The 27,533-nt window shown below is 43.0% G+C and overlaps 1 protein-coding gene across 1 annotated transcript in view; it reads left to right on the plus strand.

Moving 5' to 3' along the window:
* SYCP2 (synaptonemal complex protein 2) overlaps positions 1-24,797 on the plus strand; it is a 139,972-nt gene extending 115,175 nt beyond the window's left edge. Inside the window, exons 39-44 of the mRNA XM_075279062.1 lie at positions 6,180-6,274; positions 8,024-8,123; positions 8,375-8,433; positions 11,223-11,301; positions 21,741-21,797; positions 24,589-24,797. Coding sequence (XP_075135163.1) covers positions 6,180-6,274; positions 8,024-8,123; positions 8,375-8,433; positions 11,223-11,301; positions 21,741-21,797; positions 24,589-24,660 — 462 coding nt within the window. The 3' untranslated portion in view covers positions 24,661-24,797. The remainder of the gene's footprint in view (positions 1-6,179; positions 6,275-8,023; positions 8,124-8,374; positions 8,434-11,222; positions 11,302-21,740; positions 21,798-24,588) is intronic.
* The last annotated feature ends 2,736 nt before the right edge of the window (positions 24,798-27,533 follow it).

Below are 27,533 nucleotides of genomic sequence, written 5' to 3' on the forward strand. Positions count from 1 at the left end.
CTTAAACACATATGTATTTTTATTCTCCTTTTATTTTACCTTGTTTGCATGTATTTGTCTTTGTGTTGTCCCATCTTTTTATTGTAACACACTGTACTTTTTTATGTATATTAACCCCTTAGCGACCCTTGACGTAACTGTACGTCATGGGTCGCATGGGGATGTATAGAGCGAGCTCACACGCTGAGCTCGCTCCATACACGGCAGATGCCGGCTGTATAATACAGCCAGGACCTGCCAATAACAGCAGCGGTCGGTGCCCGAGCCGATCGCTGCTGTTAACCCTTTACACACTGCGGTCAAACGCGACCGCAGCGTATAAACAGCGCAGGCGGCATGGGCGCCGCCATGTTTCCCCGATCGCCGCCCTCCTGAACGTCACATGAGGGCGGTGATCGGTTGCTATGACAGCCGGAAGCCTATTGAAGGCTTCCAGGCTTGTCTCTGCCCGTGATCTATTAGACGATGCCAGAGGCATCGTCTAATAGAAGTGCTGGGATTCTGCTATTCACTGCAGTACTGTAGTATTGCAGTGAATAGTATGAGCGATCAGACCCCCTAGGTTTCAAGGTACCTAAGAGGTCTGATCATAAATGTAACAGAAGAAAAAAAAAAGTTTTTAAAAGTATTAAAAAAATAAAAAAAATATAAAAGTTCAAATCACCCCCCTTTCCCTAGATCAGCTATAAAAGTAATTAAAGAACATTAAACATAAACATATTAGGTATCCCCGCGCTCCAAAATGCCCGAACTATTAGAATATTAAAACATTTATCCTGTACTGCGAACGGCGTAGCGGCAAAAAAAATAAAAACAGCCAAAAAGCGTTTTTTTCAACACTTTGCCTCCTATAAAAAATTGAATAAAAAGTGATCAAACCATCAGATCTTTCCCCAAATGGTATCAATAGAAACGTCATCTTGTCCCGCATAAAAAGACACCACAACCAGCTCCATACATGGAAATATGAAAAAGTTACAGGTGTTAGAACATGATGACACAAATTTTTTTTTCTATTTTGCAAAGTTTATCATTTTTTTAAAAGTATCAAAACATTTCAAATACTATATAAATTTGGTATCACCGCGTTCGTACTGACACGTAGAACACAGGTAACATGTCATTTGTACCAAACAGTGAACGTTGTAAAAATTAAACCCATAAGAAAATGGCGCAAATGCATTTTTTCTCCAATTGCACCTCATTCTGAATTTTTTTCCAGCTTCCCAGTACATTGCACAGCATATTGAATGGTGCCATTACAAAGTACAATTTGTCCCGCAAACAATAAGCCATCATGTGACTCTGTGAACTGAAAAATGAAAAAGTTATGGCTCTTGAAATGTGAGGAGGGAAAAACGAAAATGCGAAACCAAAAAATGGCCTGGTCCTTAAGGGGTTAAATTTAATAAGAATGTACATTGACTCTAACGTTACCCCACTTCCAAAGAGTGAAAATAGCTAAACATGTTACCGTTTGTGTGCTAATTGTGCATGGTGTGAACATACTGGTGTCTCATCATACTGTAAATGGTGGTGGCAGCGTTGTGTCGGTGCATGAGTGTACACTCCTGTGTAGTCTCATATAAGGGTCAGTGCACACAGATTTTTTTGGCACTGATTTTGACGCTTGAATCTGCCTCAAAATCAGCACCAAAAAACTCAGTGTGCACTGACCCTAACAGATGAGCTGGAAGCCGTGTGCACCTTTTATGATTGTATCTATGTGTATGTGTGGTGAGTAAGGTGAACAGATAACCCTCTGAATTGGTATAGAGTCAATGAATATATCTGTGTGTGTGACTCTGATCTCTGACAATCTCAGTGAGTTGGCTCCAGAGTATTGTTCTCTATGGCCATGGCCATATTGTAAAGCATATCACTAAATGATGTTAACAGGCACCAAAAAGAGAAGCATCCTGCTTGATCTTGCAATGGATTCTGTGGTTGTTTTGGCTGCAGAATCACTCTGCTCGCAGGAATTGTTTTATTTTATGTACTAGTAATCGCCGAAAAAAAACAGATAAATAAATGACAAGTTATACTGAATATATCAATCTGCTCAGCTCCTCCTGCTCTATAACATGCTGCCTGCAGATTTTCATGTTGACAGGTTCCCTTTAGGCTAAGGCCCCACGGGCCGGAAACACCTCACTAAAGCGCTGTGGGAACAACCGTGGCGGGAACGCATCACGGTTGTTCCCGCAGCACTTTGAACAGAAAGTTCACAGAGTTTTCCTCCGCATACTTTCTGTTACCATTATGTCTATGGGAAAGCCGGCGGCTTTTCTGTAGATATAATTAACATGCTGCGATTTCCAAAACCACGTCGGTTTTGGAAATTGCAGCATGTTCGCACTGAGGATTTTAACGCAAAGTCGGCACGGGATTCGCATGAATCCCATCCACTTTGAATGTAAACTGTAATATTCTGTTAAACTACCTCTGGCCTGAATACAAGATGAGATGTGGTAGGGCATGGAGACATACAGATGTGCCTGGATAGGGGTGTAAAATGATGGTGCCAACTGTGTCTGAATGGTTAAACAAGGAAATTGTGAAAGCTTCTCATGCTTGTTGATGGATTAAACAATTCTTTTATGGTTGGAGAACGCTTTAAGGCTTGGAAAATAATCTTGCTAGGCAACATTAGAACAAAGAACAGAATTATCTGATTGTAACCCACATTGTAGACATCGCACTTGTGACGGGCTTGGTGGGAACCAAGCACATCCAAGCCTCTGATAAGGTTCACTGTGTAAAGCAACAAACTGTTAAATGAGAAAAACAATCCTGTTTCAGAGCCAGTACTACAGGTTTGAGTAAACTGGCATCATCTGGCATTAAGCATCAAGCTGTACCGTCAGAGCACAGACTGTTACCATAAACCAAATGAGGGACAGTACAGGGTTCACTGCCTGCCTGGATAGGTTGCAGGTTGTGACGTTAGCAGGGAGAGAAGAATGGATTGCAGAGTACTGGAAGGTATGCTGTGTCCTCTTACTGAGAGGATTTGTGAGATTGAGCAATATATATTAAATATTCTTGTGTCTGTTTATAAATGTGAGAAAAAAAGATCTTTTCTAGAGATTATGTATGGAAATTTATGCTCCATTATTTTGATTAAGCAAGCAATTACCCTGAGGGAATTCCCGGTCTATACCGTGAACACAATTTGCATCTTCAGCACAGACAGTCCCTACATGCAATGACTGACAGAATCGAAAACCTGCTCCACGTGTAACTCTTTCTCGGCCATGCAGAGGATTTATGATGGTGTGCAAACCTAGAATATGGCATGTTACTCGATTGGCACGGTATAATAGAAAACAGTATCTAACTGGGGGTGGTATCTCACAAACCAGCAATGATTTGTGTGCTTACAATGTGACAAATCTGCACAAATCCAGCTAAAAGACCCCTTTCTTCACCTGACTTCCATCCAGCCCAGTCACCTTATTATAAATCTTTTCCTATAACATAAAGGAAGCGAACCAATGGAGCTATACCTCTTGTCCATGCATCAGTTAATCTAAGTGCTGGGAACACATCAGACACATTAGGTACTGCTATCTGGTATCTATCCAGTGTTAGTGCCTGGTCCAAAAAGAAGCCTGACAAATGGAAATCCCATCAAGTCTGCTTCTTTATTCTTGGTGGCCACATACCATATAGCTGGGACATAGTACAGACTTCTGTGTGCAGCTATGAGTAGAAATTTGGACTACAGGTGCAGATAAAACTACATTGAATAATGCATGTCGTTCTTGGTGCACTTTCTTAATTTTTCCAAAAGAAACATATTTAGTTAAATCTTTCACCTGTAAAATCAGAAACTGTACCAAGATTGACATGTTCATCCATGGGCACCCACCATCCCCTTATTCCCTGTTGTTATATGTTTCCTTCTCAGCTCTTTTGTCAAGTGATGATCCATGGCTGGACATTCGCTATCTTCTTTGGGTAAGTTCACACGGAGATTTTTTGTCAGGATTTTGAGGCCGTATCCGCCTCAAAATCCTGACCAAAAAGACGGCTCCCATTAAAATCAAAGGGAGTCGGTCAGTTCTTTTTTCTGGGAGCCGTTTGCCGGCTCCCAGAAAAAAGAATCGAGATGCTCATTCTCATTCGTTTCGCCTCGCGATTCGGCCTGAAGACACACCCTCCTCCGGACTAGGCCCATTCATTGGCCTTAATCCAGCTTTCAGTCGCGGCTATCTGGTTTTTGGTCCGGAACCTGAGGCGGCCTCCACCTCAGGTTCCGTACCAAAAAACCCCGTATGAACTTACCCTTAGGGTCTGTTCACACTGAGTTTTTTGCAGACATATTTTGACACGGAATTCGCCTCAAAATCTGCCTGAAAAAACAGTTTGCATTCATTTCAGTGGGAGTCACTAACAGTTTTTTTCCTCTAGCGGTTTTTTTCAGCTAGGCGAAAAAAGCGACATGACCTATCTTCAGGCGGATTCCGCCTGGGAAAACCCATTGAAGTCAATGGGAGGCGGAAAAAATGCAACTTTTTTTTCCCGCAGTTTTTGCAAAAAAAAAAAAAATGCTTCAAAAACCACTAGCTTTTTTTAAATAACAGAAGTTTCTACGTCCATACACTATGCTGGAGCCAAAAAAAGGTGACTAAAAACGCGTAAAAAACTTCAACAAAAAACGCATCATGTAAAAAACTGTGTCAAAAAACATTTCCTAATTCTGTAAGCAGATTCTTTCTTCTTGCAAAAAACTCCATCTGAACATACCATTAGAGTACCGATTAATATGTTATGAGAGATGGAGAACCTGATGTTTTGAAAGAAATTGTCCTTTATTGTATTGCATGCAACCAATAGCACAGTGTGAGTACACCCATACACAGGCATGGCATGAAATATAGACAAAAATGTCAGCTGTATCTCCTGGATTGCAAGCATCATTCGTCAGCTATGATACTAGCAGTCCCTGCCTCCCATGGGATGACTGTGCCATTCTGTAATCATGTTTTCAGTACGGGACATCCCACAGTGAGACAGAAATACTGCCAACATCCCATGCATATTTCACAGACTGAGTATGCCATTGTGAAGCCAGCCTTAGGTAAATATGGTAGTCTATCCTTTGTTCTCTCTGCAGAAAAGAGTGTAATCTGCCAAAAAAATATTTCAAATCTATCACACTATATCATATCATGTACCACAGTGATACATTTGCTGCATCTCCTACCTGCTTTGTTTGCTTTTATGCTTCTAGCTTTGTATGACTGTAATTTCTATTATATTATATTCACCAGTGAGACAGACTATATACTGTAGTTTGTGATGTGATGATCACACAGGTGCTCAACTTGTTTCGGTTGCAGTACAGTTATCAGTGCTGTTTATGCCTTATAAGGCAGGAGTCACACTACTGTTGAATTCCGATATAAAGGTGTCCGTTAAAAAAAAAAAAATCAAACTGACACCTATCATAACAGACATTAATGGACACTAACTGATGTTAATGTGTCCGGTTTTTTAACTGATTCATTTAATAGATCAATTTTTTAAAAAAACGGACACACTAGCATCAGTTAGTATCAATTAGCGTCCGTTTGTTTTGTTTCTGCTTTTTGAGCATGTGCAGAAAAAAACGGACACAAAATAATGCAAAGGCTATCAGTTACTGTCCGTTATAAGTCTGTTGCCCATAGACTTCAATGTTAAAAAAGTAACAGACACTTGCCGTCCGTCAAGAATCCGTTTTTTCAAACAAATACAAAAGTCCTGCATGTATGCATGTAGGATTTTTTTGTCCGCTGGAAAAAAAACGGACTTCTGACAGATTGGTTGTAAACAGACACTAACAGGCAAAAGATAAAATCCCATTAAAATGACCGGAAATTTTAACGGATTACTGATGGTTCAGCTAGTGTCCGTTGCTAAAATCTTGTAACGGACTATAGCTACGGACACTGTTGACGGTCACCAATGGTAGTGTGAACACTCTCTAGCAAACCAGTTACCTGTGCAATCATCACATGACTAGGGCCAATTGTCGTCCTCCGGAAGCAAACAAGAAAGGCTTTTATTCAATAACAGCAAGAAGAATTGGTAAAGAAAGTACGTTAGAAAAATGTATAACTTTTCACTTGTGTAAAGAAGGTTATTTTTACTCATTTTATAAAAAAAATATTGTTTTACAATTGTTTTAGAATCGATCAAGAAAAATGGATTACTTCACAAAGCAGTCACTCAAGTCAGCTCAAAAGCACTTGAACTCAGTAGATGTCCAAGTCCGAGAATGCAGGTCTGGCCTGGATACTTTTTCTCTGTCGTTTTCTAAGGAGTTAATAATCACTAATGGAGCCTTCACACGGAGTTTACGCTCGCTCATTCTGAACGTAAACTCATTCAGAGGGAGTGGCATAAAAAACAGATCCCACTGACTTGAATGGGTGCCGGCATACGCGCGCTCCCCATTAAAATCAATGGGAGGCTTTTTTTTTTTCAGCGTGGGAAATTCCGCTACTGCAGAAAAAGCTAGCAGAACCCATTGAAATCAATGGGAGGCTTTTTCTTTCAGCGCTGAAAATTCAGTGCCAAATAAAGCGCCATTTTCCTCCGTGTGAATGGATCCTAATGGTTGGTTCACACGGAGTAAAATGGTCCGGATTTTGATGTGGGAAGCCACGTCAGAATCCAGACCAAAATACTTCTGCCGCGGCTAGCCACAACTCACGGCTTTCCGCTCCGGATTTGGCCCAAATGAATGGGCCTTGTCCGGAGGGCGGTGTCGCGAGGCAGATGTCCGCGGCTGAATCCTGACCATTTTTCTCCGTGTGAACTAGTCCTAACTGTGTTTTGTCCCGCAGTGCTTTTTGGCTGTGGCCCGCTATGTGGGGCCTTAGCCTTATGGTAAGTGAAATTTTATTTAATCTCATCCACATATTTGTGTAAAACACATATGCTTTTGAAAAACACAGAACATTAATTTTACCATATTTTTCGGACTATAAGACACACTGGACTATAAGACTATAAGACTATAGGTTTTAGAGGAGGAAAATAGGGAAAAAAAATTTGAAGCAAAAACTGGTAAAATATTTAATATATGGGAGTTGTAGTTTTGCAACAGCTGCAAGGCCACATTGACAGGTGACCCTGCAGCTGTACGGGGATGTATAGAGTGTTTTTTTTTGCGGGGCCAGATGTACTTTTTAGTTATACCATTTTGGGGAATGTCTATTTCTTAGATCACCTTGTGTTGAAAAAAAAAAAACAGGAGGTGATTTAGAACTTTTATTTATGTCATATTTTTATTATATATTTTTAAAGCTTTTTTTTTTTTTTTTTACTATTTTATTCCCCCCCGGGGGCTTGAACCTGCGGTCACTTGATTGCAAGTCCCATAGACGGCAATACAAGTGTATTGCCGTCTATGGGACATTCTGTCTATTAGTATTACGGCTGGTCATAGAGACCAGCCGCAATACTAATATAGCCGTGACAGGCCTGGGAGCCTCATTAGGCTCCCGGCTGTCACCCGAACAGGTCGGCTCCTGCGATATCGCCGCGCAGGAGCCGGCCTGCAACTTCAGAGGTCCGGGCCGGTGGGGACCGGCCCCGGGGGAGAAGGGGCCACCGATACTGACCCGGCATCCGCTGTACTAGAGAGGCGGATGCCGGGGAGGGATAGACGCCAGCACAGGTGCCGGGGCCTGAGACATCGCTCCTCTGCCCTGCCTGAAGCCAGCGGCGGGGGGACGGAGGAGCGGAATAGCATCGCCGCTGCTGGCTTCATGCAGGGCAGAGGAGCGCAGCGATGTCTCAGGCCCCGGCGTCTATCCCTTTCCAGCTTCCGCCTCTCTATTACAGCCAGGCACCACATTCAGACTATAAGACGCACCCTTCTTTTCCCCCAAAATTTTGGGGGAAAAAAATGCGTCTTATAGTCCGAAAAATACGGTAACTACTAAAATGCTAAGGCAAAAATAAAAAATGCACCAACGGTTTTTTAACGTGTGGCCTTAGCCTAACTCTTTTCTCTCTAATGTAGAATAATGCATCTGGAAAAATTCCATGAGACAGTCCTGGATGAGATTGAGAGTTTTGAAAAAGATTCCCAAGCCTTAAAGCAGATGGAAAAAGAATTTGCAGTAAGTATAGTTGACATACACTTCTCCATCCATGAATGTTAAGAGTATTAATTTTCACTCTACGCTTACTATAGGGAATCTAAGATTACAGATAAACATGTTCACAACTCAGTAGTTATGAAATACAAAACAAATCCATCTCCTGTCACTTTCATCGCCCTCATCTACCTTTGTCAGTGCACTTAGAGGAGAAATAATGTGAGACCTCTGATTATTATCAGCAGCTACTTGTCTTTTATTTGTGCTTTCAGAGTTTCTGGAGCCAGCAGACCCAAGTCTTGAATCTCTATCACAAGAATGAGCATAGAAGGTAAGTCAGCACCCAACCCCGCTTTGTCAGCCTGTCCTGGCATTTATTATTAGCAGTCCATTGAGGGGCATGTAATAGCAAACTCCCCACTGCACTTTCCAAACTTCCTGTTAACTGTACATAGTTAGGCTTATTGGTGTGCGGATAAACAAAAAATAAATGGGTCATCAAAGATATTTGAACTAGAGTACATTCTACAGCTGGTCCTAGCTGCAAAGATGTCCCCCCCAATTTCATGTTTGTTTCAAAATGTTCTTAATTGAGCTTCTTGATTGAAGGATTAGAAAGACAGTGTTGCCACACATGAGATCAATATTGTCCTGTGAAAGTAAATAGGACTTCAGTACCACATACATTCTGTTGACTTTTGTGTTTTTGAAATAAAGGAGGCATGATTTTTCCATTTATTTTTTTACATACTATTTTGGGTTTTTTTTTAAACATGGCAAATGGAGCATTCCCTTACATCCCACCAGCAGCACAATAGTGGGGTATTTTTGCCCCTCTGTGCTGTTAGGGCAAAATGAAATTTCTACTAAGTTACCTATCAATATTTAAATTAAAAAGACCATTCTCACAGGAAATATCTAAGGATTGTGAAGATCATAGAAGGTTGTTTAAGATACCAACAGTTCACCATCCTTCCATTTGGAATAGCACCAGCTCGCTATGTCTTCAATAAGTTGGTTGCTTCAATAGCTGCAGCGTCTAGGGGATCTCCATTGTCCCTTACCTGGACAATTTGCTGATGAATGCCTCCTCCAGAGCAGGCCTACAGCAACATATAACTATCACCATCTGTTTCCTCCAACAGCTAGTCTTTCAGTGGATCACCCAGAAATGGGGTTGTCCAGAAGTAGATCTGATGGTGACCAGACTGAATGCCAAGGTAGAGAGGTTTTGCTCCCTTATCAGGAGGACAGTCACTTGGCTGTGGATGCCCTGTCATCCCATTGGAGGTTCAGCCTGGCGTATATATTCCCTCCAGTTTCCATGATTCCAAAGGTATTAATGAAAATGAGACAGGACCAGGCTTTAGTAATCATACCAATCTGGCCGATTATGCCATCATATCATTCTGGCTGAAGAAAGCTTGATTTTCCGAACTCACACAGATAAGTCGCGGGACATACTGGAGGCTTTCCCCAATTCAGAACCTTTTGTCTCAGGGCTCTTGGCTCTGACAAGATCTGAAATCCTTCAGTCTGACAGCCTGAAGCTCAGTCCCCAGTACAATCTAGAGGACGTTCTGGAGCTGTCCTGGACAATCTCTGTAGAACAGAATCTACTAATAGAAGCTATGCCAGGGTACGTTCCATCTTCATTTCTTGGCCGTCAAGGAAAGGGATTAAAGAATCCAATCCTTCTATTCCAGATATTTTGGAGTTTCATCTCAGGATTTGGAACCTCCTGAATTTGTTAAGGCACATTCCACCAAATCTGTTTCAACATCTTGGGCAGAAAAGAACTCTGTCCCTTTGGAACAAATAAGTTCCATTGCTTCTTGAAGTTCACATCAGGTCTTTGTAAACTTTTATATACTGAATACTCAGGTGTGCAGGCCACTATTTTGGTCGTATCGTACTTAATTTTGTCCTTCAAGAGGAACCTTAGGGCTAGTTCACACGTGGGCAAAGGGGAGGTTTTTGACAGCGGAATTCGCTTCAAAAACCTCTCCTTTAACATGGTGGTCTATGTAGACCACTAGCTTTTTTTTTCCTCCTAGCGTTTTCCGCCTGAAGAAGCAACATGACCTTTCTTCAGGCGGAAAACGCCTGAAGAATTGCATAGAAGTGAATGGGAGGCGAAAACCGCGCGGTAAAAAACCGCGCGGTTTTTTACACACAAAACCGCGCGGTTTTTTGCAAAAAAACGCGCGGTTTTCGCCTGCAGTTTCTATAGCACATATAGGAAAAAAAAAACCCTAGCGAAAACCGCTAGCGAAAACCACGTCAAAAACCTCGTCAAAAACCGCATGGAATGCAAAAAACAGCGTCAAAAAAACTCCTCGAGGTTTTTTACCTCGCACAAATAAGCTAGGCGGTTTTCACGTGTGAACTGACCCTTAGGGTTTCTTCTTGCTAAAATACCACCATTATTCTACATTAGAGAGAAAAGATTTAGGCTAAGGGCTCGTTCACACGGAGTAAACGTGGTGGGATGGAAAGGAAGAATTAATTATGATCTATTCTCCCTTAGTCTCAACAGCAGGACAAGGCTCCTTCCATATGTTTAAATTTACCTTTGCTACTTTTTTTTTCTTTATATTGAGGAGGAGGGTCTTATTAATTTAACTATTTATAGGTAATCTTAGTAAAAATTTGTTTCTTTTCCACCTGCACACAGGAGCAGAAATACCCCACTATTGTGCTGCTGTTGGGACTAAGGGAAAACAGATTGACGCTAGGTTCACACCTGTGTTTGGGTTTCTGGTCGAGGGTCCACTTGGGGACTTCCCCCAAATAGAAACCTAATCCACTTAAAAAAGTGGTTACCCATGGAAACCTGTGGGCCCCATAGACTATAATGGGGTCCACCGGATTTCCACCCAAAAATCTTTCAAGCGGAATGGGGAACAGAATCCTCCAACAGAGAGCAGACACAGGTGTGAACCTTGCCTAACATCAGATCAATGCTAGTTTCTCATAAATTAAATCTTTGACCTATTCTTTTTCAAGGCCATACTTAGTTATTGGCAATATCTACTTTTTAAATATTTGTTATACCTGTATGTGCTTAGTTTATGGTTTGTAAACTGTCAATTTTTTTTTTTCTACATCAAATTTTAGGATTAATAGCCTGAAGGCTTCCTTTGAAGTAAATGTTTCTCATACCACGGAATACGATGAAAAGATTTTTAACTCTGAAGTAGGTGAAATAAGGGGTTGTCACACATGAAATACTCCTACTCTGGAGAACTTGTGCTGTCCACATTGAAATGGTTGTGTTGTAGTACAACATTACTGCTTCATTTGCAGCTGGCACTGCAAGAAAATGCTTGGCCAGCTACAACCAGCCAAAATCAGCTGTTTCACAAGAGAGAGTCTTGCTGATCGCCTTGCCGATTTCAATCCAAGGCTAATGTTGCATATAGCGAGATGCATCTTTTAAAAAAAAAATGTTTGTGTTTTTAAGGCTGAGGCCCTATGTTGGAGAAACACAGCTTTTTTTTTGGTGCAAATTTTGCTGTGTTTTTTTGAGCCAAAGGTAGACTTAGATTGAGTAGAAGGTAGAAGTATAAGGCTAGATTCACACTGGAAGATGAAGAGAAATTAATTTTCCGCTACCGTATTCGGCTGCAGGATTGACAGTGCCCCCACATCAGCAATCTGCCTCAGCTTTCCTTTGATGATTACGACTGGATGAATAAGCCAAATTGGCAGGCACTCCTGAACCACGAAATCCACGGCAAGATCGTGCAGGACACTGAGTCTTTAGCATCCTGCTACAATCTCCGCCTCCTATTGAAAGCAATGGTAGGCAGATTCCGGGTGGAATCCACCATGTATTTGGGGGCGGTATCCACTCCCAAATCCGTTGCAGATTCCTCCGTATGAACATAACCTAAGAGTTTCCTAGATATTTCCCATGCTTTTTTAGCCATTCTTGGCTTTGGCTAAAAAAAAATGCAGCAAAATCTGCAACAAGAAAATTCTGCGTTTCAATGTAGGGCCTAAGCCTAATTACCGTATTTTTCGGACTATAAGACGCACCCAGGTTTTAGAGGAGAAAAATAGGGAAAAAAAATTTCAGGCAAAAAATGGTAAAATATTTAATGTATGGGAGTTGTAGTTTTGGAACAGCTGCAAGGCCACATTGACAGGTGACCCTGCAGCTGTACGGGGATGTATAGGGCGTTTTTTTGTGGGGCCAGGTGTACTTTTTAGTTATACCATTTTGGGAAATGTTTATTGCTTAGATCACTTTTTATTTAATTCAGAGGCAAAACAGAGAGAAAAACCCGGCGGTTTAGCACTTTTGAATTTGACTTTCACTGTACATAAAAATATTAGTAGATCGGGCATTTTCAGACACAGGGATATGTATTCTATGTATTATATGTATTCTAGGGAAAGGAGGTGAACTTTTATTTATTTTATTTTTTATTATAATTTTTTTTAAGTGTTTTTTGTTTTGTTTTGGTTTTTTTTTTTACTATTTTATTATCCCCCGCCTAGGGGGCTTGAACCTGCAATAATTTGATTGCAAGTCCCATAGACGGCAATACAAGTGTATTGCCGTCTATGGGAGATTCTATACATTACTATCGCGGAGTGTCATAGACCAGCCGCGATAGTAATATATAGCTATGACAGGCCTGGGAGCCTTCATTAGGCTCCCAGCTGTCATCGGAACAGGTCGGCTCCTGCGGCCTCGCCGTGCAGGAGCCGGCCTGCATCACTAAAGGTATGGGGCCGGTGGGGACCGGCCCCGGGGCTAACTAACTGCCAGGACCTGCGGAGGAGGAGCGGATTTACAGCATGCCACCGCTGGTTTTCTTCAGCGGCAGGAGCGTGACAATCTGCAGGCCCCGGCAGCTAAGACACTCCCCGGCTTCCGCCGGTCTATTACAGCAGATGCCGGGGACTGTCTTAGCTGCCGGGGCCTGCAGATTGCCACGCTCCTGCCGCTGAAGAAAACCAGCGGTGGCAGTAGCGCGGCCATGCTGTAAATCCGCCCCACATTCAGACTATAAGACGCACCCTCATTTTCCTCCGAAATTTTGGGGGAAAAAAGTGCGTCTTATAGTCCGAAAAATACGGTAAGTTTTTGCTGTGTTTCTTTCTGTGCTTTTTTTTCTTCCTCAAATATATAAGGAAATACTTGCATTTCTGCACATTAAATTAACATTTTGCGTTTCTGGCTTATTTTAATGGGGGGCACAACACCATGGCTACTAGGAGGGTAGATGTCACCTCTGTCTCTATGCTATACCCTTTCCACAAACAATATGCTAACCAGTTTTAGCCTAGTGTCCGCAGGAAGCAAACACGACCTGAATCAGGTCTTTCTGTCTTACATCGTTGGGTTTTTTTTTGTTTGTTTTTTCTTCAGGTGCAGGTGGTGTCCTCAGTGTGTGCACCACACTAGTCGTTCCCACTTGCGGGAGCGCAGCACTCTACAAAAGTGCCTTGCCGGTCACCCAGTCTTCATTCGCCGCATCAGGGACCGCATTGCCAGTGACTCCACTGCCAGGGTTCCCAAATCTACAGCTTCTACCCTCCTTCCTGGGGCCTTGCTTCGGCATCCTGCTATGGATGGGGATCTCCATTTTAGAGTATGATCCCCACTTTCTATTGGTGCTCCTGGCCTTTCTTTACCTCTCATCCAATCTGCAATCGTTCAGGGGACGGGCCATTATTGGGCCTTCTGGAGCCACCGCCGCTGGCAGCAGCTTCTACTTTAATCGCCAGACTTGGTTGGGGAGTAGGCCAAAACTAAGCCTGCCCTTTCTATTGGCCAGGGGCCAGGCCTGGGAATGTCTCCTTTCCTCTCTCTGTTCCCTGAATGAGGGAAACTCCAGGGAAGGGCCTTGGTTCTCCCCAGAAAACATTTTGTTTGTTTTTTTCCTCTTCCTGTTTCTTAACAGCTCCTGTAAGCTCCTGCTGCTCTCCTCACAGGATTTTTTCAGCCTTCTTGACAGACACAGCACCTGGAGATCCCTCTCTGTAGCCTTTCTGCAACAGTCAGTGATCAGACATCCTTTCTGGTGGTCTGGTAGGTTAACCCCCCCTGGGTTATCCCTATTTTCCTTTGGCCGCCTCTGCCATGTCCTCCTATGAAGAGCCAAACCGCCCCTTGGCCTCCCTGGTGCTGCCAAATTTTATACATGCAGTTTCTGAAAAAAAGTTACATGCGACAAGCCTGAACCCATATGCTCTCTCTGTCTTTCGCCTAAGACAGTTCAAGACCCTCTGCTGCGGATTTCCCCATGGATAGGAAACCGTGCCAGATTTAACCATTCTGTGGTGGAAACTTTGGAATGGCTGCCTTTGCAGATCAGTCAGCAGCTTTTAGGCCCCTCCCTGGGCACCCTCTTCGTTCCAGCTCCAGGAACCATCCTCGCAAAAGGACCAGGAAATCATCCTACAGATCACTGTCCTCCTCCCCTTCCTCTGGGCACCCCCAGAACCCTGTCTTCCCCTGCACAGTCTTCAATCTCTTTCTCCCGGGAACATCTCTGACTCCGACTAGGAGCATTAGCTAGGTACGATGTATAGTAGTAGAAGGATCCAGCGTCACCAGGTAAGTAAAATATAACTTTTATTTTTCCATTTGAAAGTTTACAGCATTCCGATTAGATGGCAAAACATACACGAATGGAGAAACACAGCTACGCGTTTCGGGATCTTCCTCATCCCTTCGTCATGGCATACTGAATTTTAACCAGCCTGAGGCTTTTAAACACTAATTAAAAACACCCCACACCCATAAAAACTTTTAACCCACATGGTAAGTATGTTTGCACATCTACATATATAAATAATAAATAACCTTCAACAATATATATACAAAATCCATATAAACCGAGTCACCTTGTCCGTTATGTTTTTACTCATATTTGCCACATTCAAATATTTAATTATCCATAATTATATTCATAATCATAATCTATAAACACCTCATTTATATTCAACCTGTCACGTTTGACCATACTATTAAATTCACAACTTTTAATCTTTAAACTGCCGATCTTTGCCAAAACACTGCTCTATATTAATTCCAGTTGCACCTATATAAACACTTATCACTTTCTTTGTCATATTACCAAGGGCTATTTGCACAAAAAATGCCTACCTTTAGGAACCCTGCCAGTCTGAATATGCATCAACTTCCTGACACCGGAGGTTTGTTGCTATGTTGTCCGATTACGTGACACACATTATGCCACACCTCCTGTCACATGATCGGACAATTTAAAATCCTATACAGTACTATGAACCTCATATGCTGACTTCAAAAGTGTCTACTTAAGATCTACACTCATCCTACAAAGGTAAGTTTTAACCTCAAAACATTTTCCAAATGATATTATACTGGTCAAACATAGCCTCAAATTTTAATAGATATACGATACGTCAGGGCGAATGTTTAATCCGTGAGGGTATCGTGTATTAAGCACCATAATCCAATGCGCCTCTCGGATTAAAAGTTTTTTTCGCCAATTTCCTCCTCTAATCGGCTTTCCTACTTGTTCAATCGCATAATACACCAAAGATAAGGTATTTCCCCCATGTATCTCTGAAAAGTGACGGGACACACCTGACATATTTGTTTTTACTGCTGTCATAAATGTGTTCCAATACTCGTGTCTTAACATTGCGAATAGAACAACCTACATATCCGCATCCGTGCAGCCCAGGAACTTCATTACACGTGGAATTAGGGTGAGCTGGATACCTGTATAATTGCTGAATTAGCTAGGTACATCTATATTCGCTGCTACGCAAGAGCTCGTCCGTGCAGTCAGAGGTACCCTACAGGTCTCAGAGGACCCAGATAATGCTTCTCAATAGTACATCTTCTTGCTCCACAGATGCTGCCTTCCTCTGGTCTTTGCCAACCATGGTGCATTAGACCATTTCTTGAAGGAGGAAAAATGGATTCACCCGGTCCATCTGTTGATATTTTTTTTACCCTTCCCAGACCAGTGTGTCGCCAAGTGGTCAGAGGCTCGCCTTGTGGACCCCGCAGTAGCTAGACTCTCCAAAGTTACTATTCTGCTTTTAGGGGACGCCGCCACTCTCAGCGATCTCTCGGACAAGAGGATGGACTTTTTCACTATGGCGGCCTTCGTAGCAGATGACTCCTCCCTGTGGCCTTCCTTTTGCTCCTTCTTGGGTCAGCAAGGCCTGCATTTTCTGGGACAAACAGCTCCAGTGATACCTGCTTCCAGGACAACCTGCTTCTCATCTCTGAGATCCTGAACAAGTACCTGTGTGATGCTTCGCTGGAAGCAGTTCGCTGTTCTGCCAAGGCAGCCGCTGTGGCAATCCACTGTATTGTTTGGAACACTTCAGCTGCCTCCAGGAAGGCAGTCTTGTTCCTTCCCCTCTCTCAGAACAAACAGGTCTGACTAAATGGCAAGGGCTTATCTCTGAAACTACACTGAGTAAAAGCTTTCTCCTCCCTCTGAGACGTCCTAAGCGCTGTCCAATCTCTTCCAACCATTCTTAATATTTTTGCTCCTTTTGTGGCTCAACCTCTCGCTCCAGAGGACAGTCTTTTCTGGACTTACACTCCAAGAAGCCCTCCAACAAGCTCAGGACTGCCTGGCAGTCCTGCACCAAGTCCTCCAGGTCTTCCTCCTCCAAGCCTTCCTATGCATGAAGGTCTTCTTAGGACTTCTCGGGAGGGGAGACTGCTTGCCAGTGTCAACGAAGATTGAGTACTCGAGCTGCTGTCAGCTGGCTATTCCATTGAGTTCTTCCTTTCAAATGGAAGATTTTTTCCATCCACTTGCCTTCTTCCCTCACTTGAGCTGTGCCATCAACATTTTCTTCACTTTGTGGTGGATTTGTGTCATTCATCTTGTTGCTCTCCCCTTCATGCTAGCCTTCACCCCCTCAGTAATTACCAAGGTGATGGTGTCTCTCCCAGCCATCCTCCGTTCCGGAGGAGTTGCTGTGATCCCATACTTAGGTGACCTCCTGGTGAAAGCTTCCTCTAAGATGAACAACTTGACCGGCTTGAGGATCACCTTAGACTTCCTATACGGGTTTGGCTGGCTCAGGAACTAGGAAAATTGCTAAGTCGAGCCTTCTCAGAACTTGAAATTCCTGCGCATTATCTTCCACACGCACCAGGGTAAGATCCTCCTCATGGAGTCCAAGGTCCTAGCCCTTCGGTCTGGTGTGCCCCACCTTTAAAGGAGCTCTCTTCTGTTCTGCATGGGGTCCTACGTACGATAGTTCAATCTTTAAGTCCATCCGTTTAGCTCAATTACACTTGCCTCCTCTGATGTGGTGATTCTGGCCCACTAGGAAAAGTCTCCCTCCACACTCGACTGTCTGATTCTCCTGCATCCCCGGGTTGGCTCTTCTCCAAAGGAATCTCTTGGGGGAAGTCCTTTCTTCCCCTCCATTGGCAGGTGATCTCCACCAATACCAGTCTTTCCTGCTGGGGAGCTGTCTTCAGTACATTGACGCTTAGAGCCTGTGGTCTGATGCCAAGATCTCCCTCCAGATCAACCTGCTGGAACTGAAGGCTATCTTCTTAGCCCTTTTTCATTGGACTTTTCACCTCCATGGGCGTCCAATCAGAGTGCAGTCTAACAACTCCACCTTGGTCGCCTACTTCAACCATCAGAAGGGCACCAGGAGCCATGCGGCCTTGCAAGAAGCCTCCTGCTCTCTTCTTTGGGCGGAGCATCACATTCTAGCTGAGAAAAGCTCAACCCAAGCGAGTGGTGTAGTCAAAATAAGATCTTTCTCCAGGTGGGGCACACCTGACGTCGATCTGTTCACTCCTCACCTAAACCACAAGCTCACCTGCTACGTGGCCAGGTCCAAGGACCCTCAAGCCATTGACGCCAATGCTCTCTCATCGGACTTCTGCACCTGTTCCCTTCTCTTTTCTCGAGAAAGACGCGGTTCTGAGGGGTTGTGGGTTTTCAGAGCCTGTTACCCAGACCATGCTCCAGGCCCGAAAACATGGAAGGCATATGTCCGCTGGTGTGAAAGTTATGATTTTCATCCACTCTCCTTTTCTCCTGGATCAAGGTTTCTGCCCTTTCCATTCTTTTTCAGAAGACCCGGCCTTCCAGCCTCAGGCAAAGACCATTCTGCAGGGAGTGGCATACTGTGCTCCTCGCTACCGTTCTCCCATAGAACCGTCCACAAGAACAGCAAAAAGAAGGCAGGAGGTGCGCTTGTCCAATGAAGAACTCTTTATCACACAACACGTTTTGGGCGGAATGCCCTTTCTGAAGTGTGTACAAAATACATCATGACATATATTCCCAGACATATATATACAGTGTTACAAACATGCAAAAAAAGAAAAAGGGCGGTGTTAGCTCACAACCACTACGTAGTCATGTAAGTCAGGAGCTTCCAACTCCACACTGGGTCAACACCAGCCTTGGAAGAAGCTGGTGTCGGCGTCTGGAACATCCTCAAGAGCAGCAGGGCTCTTGAGGATGTTCCAGACGCCGACACCAGCTTCTTCCAAGGCTGGTGTTGACCCAGTGTGGAGTTGGAAGCTCCTGACTTACATGACTACGTAGTGGTTGTGAGCTAACATCACAACCATTTTAGGTGAGCATTCTACCGTTTCTTGGTATTGTGCCCTTATCTGCTACGATATCAAACTATTAGCGCTTGGTGCTGTTGTTTTACTTTTTTCTCGGTGCATCCCATAGAACCATGGGATTTTAATTTCGTTCTTGAGGTGCTCCAGGCTCTCCCTTTTGAGCCTTTGCGTGATATCTTTCTTCCCCTTCTGTCCTGGAAGGCTTCATGCCTGGTGGCCATTACCTCCATCTGCAGAGTTTCAGAATTGGCTGCCTTGTCCCAGAAGCCCCCTTTTTTGTTCTCGATAAGGCTTTTTTGTCCTCCACCTCCTTTTCTGGCTAAAGTTTCTTCCTTCCACATCAACAAGGACATTGTCTTACTGTCTTTCTGTCTGGACCCCAAGCATCCACATGAGTGTTGCCTTTAATGTCTGGATGTAGTCATGGGTCTATTTATCTCACACTGACCCCTTCCATCATGCGCACCCCTTCTTCGTTCTCCCTGAGGGCCTTCCCAATGGCCTGCCTGCTTTCAAGGCTTCCATCTCTCGATGGATTTTGTCTGCAATCAAGGAGGCCTATTAGCTCAAGGATATGGCGCCACCGTGTGATGGCTCACTCCACAAGAGCTGTTGGAGTCTTCTGACGCTGGCTTCTCACAGCGTCCGGTCTCTGTTCTGAGGTTTCCGTCTTCTGCAAGTAGAAGATGGAAACCTGTCAGACCGGGTCCAGCCGAGCGCGCCGGTGAGCGTTTTGAGCTCTCCGCGGCGAAACCATTTTTTTTCAACTGGACGCAAAGTCCTGCATGTCTGACTCTGTGTCCGGTTAAAAAAAAAAAACGGTTTCGCCGCGGAGAGCTCAAAACGCTCACGGCCGGACACTTTTCAAACAAATGGGTTTGAAAAATGCTGGCAGGTTTCGTTTCCTGCCCAGTTTCGGGCAGGAAACGGAAACCTGAAAGCGGAGACCCCGGGCACAGATGTGAACGAGCCCTGAGCTGTTTAGTATCAAGCTTTCATCACCAAGGTCTACAAAGCTGCCACGTGGGCTTCTGTCCACACTTTCACCAGTTTTTACCAGTTCCACTCTGTGTCCGCTGTCGATGCAACAGAATGGAACTGTAGGTTTCTTGCATGGCCGTGTTATTTCCAGCCTTTGGGACTGCTTTAAGGACATCCCATGGTGCTGTATCCCTCAGTGAAATTAGTGAGAAAAATGGAGATTTTTTTTTTTAATGTAGATTGTGAGCCCTACATAGAGCTCACAATGTACATTTTTTCCCTATCAGTATGTCTTTGGAATATGGGATGGAAATCCATACAAACACGGGGAGAACATACAAACTCCTTGCAGATAGTTTTTTGCCCTTGGCGGGATTTGAGCACCAGGACTCCAGCGATGCAAGGCTGCAATGCTAACCATTGAGCCACTGTGTGGCCCCCGAAAAATGAAGATTTGTACCGTAAAATCTTTTTCTTGATGTATTCACTGGAGGACATATATCCCGCCTTTGCTTTTCTTGTTGTTCCTGCCCGGGCTGTTTTGTTTCTTTTTTGGGTTCAGGACATGTTGATTCAGTGTACTTTTTTTTGTTTTAGTGTATCTCTCCTATTGCTGCGGTACAAACTAGTTAAGGCTTGGTTCACACATCAGTATTCCATCCGTCCGTTTGAATTCAGTTTGAGACTAAAAACAGACTGATGCACATACTGATTGTATACTGACACCTTTTTATGCTGATAGCAGATTTATTATATGTCCTTATCTCTACTCTGTTTACAATTGCTACTTTTAATCCCTTATCTGTCCTCTAGGGGATGGACAGCGTTTTCTATCAGCATAAAAAGGTGTCAGTATGCAATCAGTATGTGCATCAGTCCGTTTTTTAGTCTCAAACTAAATTCAAACGGAAGGATGGCATACTGATGTGTGAACCAAGCATAACACGGTGTCTGTGAGAGGATATAGCCCAGAAGTGGATCTCACATCTTTTACTATTCCTAGTGATAGCCTCCTAGTCACCTGGTCTATACTCATAGTGCTGTGTCCCCCAGTAAATAGAATGAGAAAAGGATTTTACGGTGAGCACAAAAATCCATTTTATTTCACATATATTTTTACACACACACACACACGTTTTTGAAAAAGCAACTTTTTCACAGCTCTTCTTTTTCGCAGTGTGTGGATAAGATTAATGAAATCTCATTTGCTTTGCTAGTACTGAAAAATGCAGTGTTTTTTTTCCGTAGCAGGCAAAAACACTGCTTATGCGACATGGGGTCTTATCCTAAAATGGACTGTCTGTGATATGACAAATCTCTAGAAAACCTGGGGCACCTCATAGCAAAATAAATTGTTTGACAGGCTTTTTTTTTTTTTTTTTATAACATATAGCATTTGTTCTGAATCCATGAATTGGATACTATTTTTCTATATTCTTTCCCTTCAGGTTTAAACAAATACTTATTCCCATTCTGTGTGTCACCATATAGTGTCTTCAAAGCCCACAGAGAAATCTACAAGTTAGTTGCAATAAAGAACACCCATTTCTACTGTGGCAACTTGCAGGAGAACACACTGCATGATTTTCCTATGGAAAATCTACAGTATATTTGCACTGTTTGGGCTTAGTATAAAAAGGCTATCCAGACTTTTAAAGTTGATTACCTATCTTTAGGGTAGCCTATCACTGTTCAATCAGTGGGGGTACAACTCTCAGCACCCACGCTGATCAGCTGTATAAAGAGGTTGGAGCACTTGTGCAAGCGTAGTAGTCCATTTTAATATTTGTGGCAAATTTTTCACAGAACTATGGCATTTACAGGTATGAACCTGCCTGTACCAAATATAAACATTGAAAAGTCTGCAGCACTTGCATAAGCACCAGATCCTCTTCATACACCTGATCAGCTGGGGTGCAAAGAGTTGGACCTCACCAATCTATGTTTCCCCGTAATAGGCCATCAGTTTTAGAAGACTGCACAACCCCTTTTATGTTTGTTTTCTTTTGATTTTTTTCATCCCATTTTTTTTTTTTACTGTGAAAGATGTTTCTATTTCCTTATTTCTACAGATGCATTCTATGAAGGAAAATATGAAGGCTGTTCAGGAACGACTTCTCAAAGAGATGGTAATTTCAATGACAGTGAATATTTGTCTCTTCCACAACACTTTATTACAGCTCATATTGAGGAAACAACTGCCATTTCTCCCATCATTGTCAGCTTGTCAGTACAATGTCATTGCAAAAAGATTGCATTGTAATCCTAGAAATATGAATTATTATGTAAACCACCCCCATATCAGTCTTTCCACTAATTCACAATATCCTGTGGGTGTTGTATGCGTGTATTACCTGTAGGAGGCATCAGGAAACTTTTATCTTGCTATATTAAAGTGAAAATTTGTATTGCACTAGTAGATGCCCCTGAAACACTCTCTAGTCCAACCATCTGGACCAAATGATTAACAGGTATACATTTAACTCATAGTTGGCTTGGCAATCCATGTGAGTGGATTTGCATATATATGTTCAGATACCGCATGTTATTTCTGTAAAGCTTTAGATTACGTAATCTGCATTTTCAAAGCTCTGTATAATTCTGCATTCAACATAAGTGGAGAGCTGGGTTACTACCGCTGTTATTATCCATCATCATATTTCGTATATAGAAAACCTGGATTACATATACTGTATATATACTGTAGACTGCAGAGTATGATACAAAATTTGACAGCTCAGCGGGGCTCACATTTTCAACTCAGGGATCATCCATTATGTTAACTTAAAAAAAATAAGTACTTATAGGTAACTAGTTAAGCATTAATAAGTTATAGAAGAAAGATATATATTGTGGCCTGTTAGGCATGGGTAAGTTCAGACAGAGTTTTTTTGGTCAGGATTTTGAGGCCATGTCCACCTCAAAATCCTGACCAAAAAGACAGCTCCCATTGATATCAAGAAGCGAGATGCTCATTCATTGTGCCTAATCTGTAGCGGAGTGCGCGGCTACCCATTTTTTGGACCGGAACCTGAGGCAGCCTCCACCTCAGGTTCTGGTCCAAAAAACCCTGTGTGAACTTACCCTAAGGCTAAGGCCCCATGGGCCGGAACCGACGCACTAAAGCGCTGCGGGAATAATCGCGGCGTGAACGCATTGTAGTTCTTCCCGCAGTGCTTTGAAGAGAAAGTTCATGGAGTTTTCCTCTGCGGACTTTCTCTTACCATTATATCTACAGGAATGCCGTTGGCATTTCTGTAGATATAATTGACATGCTGCGATTTTCAAAACCGCAACAGTTTTGGAAATTGCAGCGTGTCCGCGCTGCGATTATTTCCGCAAAGTGGGCATGGAATTCGCATGAATTCATCCAGTTGCAAGTACTGTAAAAATGCCACGATTTTTACCACGGCGTTTCCTGCCCTTGGGGCCCCAGCCTAAGGCCCCATGTTACGGAAACTCATTGGTCTTTCTTGTAGATTTTGTAGGGTTTTTTTTGTGTCAAAGTCAGGATAGAAGTGTCTAAATGCTTCTGTTACTTTTTCCATTAGTTTGCAATCCACTTCTGACTGCAGCAAAATCTGCAACAAAAAAAGCTGTCTCTCCACAATGCGGGGCCTCAGCATTAAAATGTCTGACATAACAAGACACAACATAATCTCAAGCACATTAGCTGACATAGTACCCACTGGAGGTGATTTATCCAATAATGATGCAACTTCTCAATGACTCTGTCTCCACATATTGTTTATCGTTGTTGAACACTACATTGAAATCCAAGGGGCTATAGGTTGGAGGCTACTGTTTTATAGTATTTAGAACTTGCATATGGTTATTTTAGGTTAAATTGTTGGGAATCTACAAAATTACCATCCCTGATCAATGTGGCTGAAAGGCCAAGGTGTAATTAGTCTAGCTTTGCATTACTTTTTTACGCTAAGGCCCCACGTAGCAAGCCGCAGCCCAAAAGTGCAATTTTTTTTTCCATAGATCTTTTCACAAGTTTTTTCCGCAGAGTTTTCCTCTGCAACTTTCTTTCCCTATTATACATATACTGAAAATGACAGCATTTCCATAAATATAATTGACATGCTGTGCTATACAAAAACGCAACAATTTTTGAAATCGCAGCACTTCCTGTGTGGATATTCTTCTGTGATGTGTGGATGGAATTAGCGCCACGGCCAAATCAGGGCACTCTTGCAACATGGGGGCCTGGCCTTAGGCTAATGTGGGGGAATTTGATGCAGAATTTGTCAGGCAGAAAATTTCAGCTTTAGGGTCCATTCACACGGAGGAAATTGGCGGTGATTCTGACGCGGAATCCGTGTCAGAATCAGCATGGAAAAAAAGCCTCCGCATAGAGTTCTATGGGTTCTGCTAGTTTTTTTTCCGCTAGCGGAAAAAAAGCTTCCTTCATGCGGATTCCGCCTGCAAAAACCAACACAGTCAATGGGATGCGTAAAATCCGCGTCACGGAATTTGCCAAAAAACACGCCAAAAAAACGTGTTGTGCCAAAAAATGCCCTTTTTTTTTAAGTGCAGAAAAATACCACACCAATTTCAGCACTAAATTCCTCCATGTGAATGAAGCCTTAGGGCTAGTTCACACGGGGGCAATGAGACAGATTTTGACAGCAGATTTCGCCTCAAAATCTTCCTCCATACAATGGTGGTCTAGAGACCATATAGTCAGCTGCAAGGAGGAGAAGGAAACTGATTTAGCTCAGAGACCACCGCCTGCATCATAAATTAGTAGCCAGCACCAAGGTGCAAAAAATTATGAATAGGGTATATTTTATACTAAAAATATTGCAAATCACACTAAAACAACTGGTGATATAAAATGATTTATGGGATTACTAATTTTATAACCTGAACTAATTATAATTCTTGTTTTCTGTCGTGTTTTTTTTCCAGCAAGAAGAGGAGCTGCTAAGTGTACGGAGAGGGCTGCAGTCTCTATTCATGTCTGGCACTGGCCCATTCTAGTTTGTTCTGATAAAAATGAAAATTGTATATCTATGTTGTTTAATGGGTTTGGACACGTTATACCCGATTTTCCATATAGGCTATAAATAGTAATGTTTTAGTGATAGAAATATAACTCTGTTTGTATTTTACTCTCTGGCAGTGACCACTCCCAGCTACCCTGGTATTGGCGATGTAAACATTGCAGGTTGGCATCCACAGTATCCATAGGATGGAAGATGCCTGCAGTCATATGAATTATGTATGTGACTGATTCCCCAGGCTCTTCCTGCCTCCCTTTGGGTGCATTCACACGGTGTAACGTGCCGCGTGTTGTGGCACGTGTACGCCGCGTGACCCTTTGCGTGCCGTACACACTCCCAGTCATTTCAATGGGAGCGGGGATCGTATGCATTTATTCACGGCCGCAAACTAGCGCGGCGCATACGATCCCCGCTTCCATTGAAATGAATGAGAGCGTGTACGGCACGCAAAGGGTCACGCGGCGTACACGTGCCACATCATACGGCACGTTACACCGTGTGAATGCACCCTTTTAGTGCAGGAGCTGAATGGTAACTGCACATCCTCTGCATGTGCTGGAAGTGGCCAGTTACCAACCACAAGGCAGTCTGAGACAGCATGACCTGTGTATGTGAAGGATGCCAGCCCACAGTGTTCACATCAATAATACTGGCACAGCTGGTACTGGTAAAACAGAAAAATGCAAAGAATGTTGTATGTAGTTTTAATGATCCTATCCAGAAATCATCTTGCCGTTTGCTGAAAGGTACCTGTAAATTAAATATTACATAAGCAATTAGTGCATTGAGTGTTATGTTCTATTGCAAACTTCATCTTTACTGTTCTTTTGAAGTTATATTATTTCTGAAAGATACACATTAGTATCCTGTGTACATCCATACTCAAGCTACTGTGAATTATATATATTGTATGCTCTCTCAGATATGGGTTAAAATCCAACTATAATAATCAGTAAGATAAAACAAATTAAGCAGATTTGTAGATAACCTTGACTGAAAATATTCTACTTTTTATGTAAACCTACTATAGGCCTAAAAACAAATCCTTCTGTGTGTGTAATCTGAGCCTTCAGTCTTGTGTTCATCTCTCCTAAACACCTCTCCAACTGCCTATTGGGTACCAAAACAAGGAGTTAATATAATAACACATAACTTAGTAGTCTGTGATCATGGAGACACATAGGTCTGCAATGGAACTGCATATATCCTTTAGTAGGGTTAACTTTAAAGAGGTTGTCCAGGAAGATTAAATTGACTCACCAGATCAGCAGATAATGATGATGGACGCAGGGGTTCCAGCCTCATCTTGGTTCCCATTTCACTACCCCTCCATCCTTCCCTGATCTCGCACATTATTTACCTGTTTTATAGGAGCTGGCTTTACTATACCCCCAGAGTACAGTAGAGATAAGGACATTTATTATATGAGATAAGGACATTTATTATATGTCCTTATCTCTACTCTGTTTACAATTGTTACTTTTAATCCCCTTATCTGTCCTCTAGGGGAAGGACAGCGTTTGCTATCAGCATAAAAAGGTGTCAGTATACAATCAGTATGTGTATCAGTCCATTTTTAGTCTCAAACTGAATTCAAACGGACGGATGGCATAGTGATGTGTGAACCAAGCATAAGGTGGCATTCACACTGCTGCTGCTGTCCACCCCGGGGTGTCTGCTGTAAACCCCGGGGAAACCAGACAGCTTGCAAGCGGTCAGCTTTAAAACCCATTCATTTGAATGGGTTTTCAAAGGTAACCGCCCATGCACGTTTTCAGCCTCTCCGCCTGGAAACCATTCTCCTACCTTTAGACGTCTACTCATTACGTAAATATCCCGGTTTTCATTGGTATGCAAATGAGTTTTCTTGCAGCACTGGGGGCAGTCCCCAGCGCTCAAACAGCACTGGGGGCGTACCTAGAGCTGTGAGAAAACTCTCCTGTGACAGCCTCTTCTTCTTCTTCTGAAACGCCCTCTCCGCAATGTGTTCTTCGGATGGCTTCTTCTGGCTTTAAATGGGACCCATGCGCAGTCGGCTCTGCCATCGGGCAGAGCCAACTGTGCACGCCTGCGGCCATTTACTTGTGGCTACTTAGTACACACGGGTAAGCGGCCACAAGAGAATGGCTGCAGGCATGTGCAGTCGGCTCTGCTCGATGGCTCATGCAAGCGGCCACAAGAAAATAACCGCAGGCATGTGCAGTCGGCTCTTCCCGGTGGCAGAACTGACTGCGCATGTGTCCTATTTAAAGCCAGATAAAGCCTATTTAAAGAAGCCATCTGAAGAACACTTTGCGGAGAGAGCGTTCCAGAAGAAGAAGATAGAGGCAGCACTGGAGAGTTTTTTCGCAGCTCTGGGGATGCCCACAGTGCTGTTTGAGCACTTGGGACTGCCCACAGTGCTGTGAGAAAACTCCTTTGCATATCAATGAAAACCGGGATATCTACAGAACGGCGGCACGGAGAAGACTTCTAAAGGTAGACGAATAATAGCCTTTCTTAAGGCTATTCCTACGTGTTAGGGAGGGTTCACACGGTGTAACGTGCCACGTGATGTGGCACATCACGCGGCACGTTACAACGTGTGAACCTTCCCTTAGGGAGAAAAAAAAAAATTCAGTTTTAATGATTGAATCCCCTTAAGTAGATTTATAAATTAAACAATTCACTTTTGCAGGAATGTTCCTGTGCGTACTCCCCACCAATATACTTCACATGTGGTTATTGCGCAGTTACATTGTCTGATAGACTTTGTCTAGTTTATGTGGTCGAGAAATATATAAACTAAGACTCAGATGAATGTTTTCAGCAACTCTTCTTTTTTTAATAAGATTAACTTAACCAGGAAAA

The sequence above is a fragment of the Leptodactylus fuscus genome, chromosome 6 (assembly GCF_031893055.1).
Source record: "Leptodactylus fuscus isolate aLepFus1 chromosome 6, aLepFus1.hap2, whole genome shotgun sequence".
Taxonomy (NCBI): Eukaryota; Metazoa; Chordata; class Amphibia; order Anura; family Leptodactylidae; genus Leptodactylus; species Leptodactylus fuscus.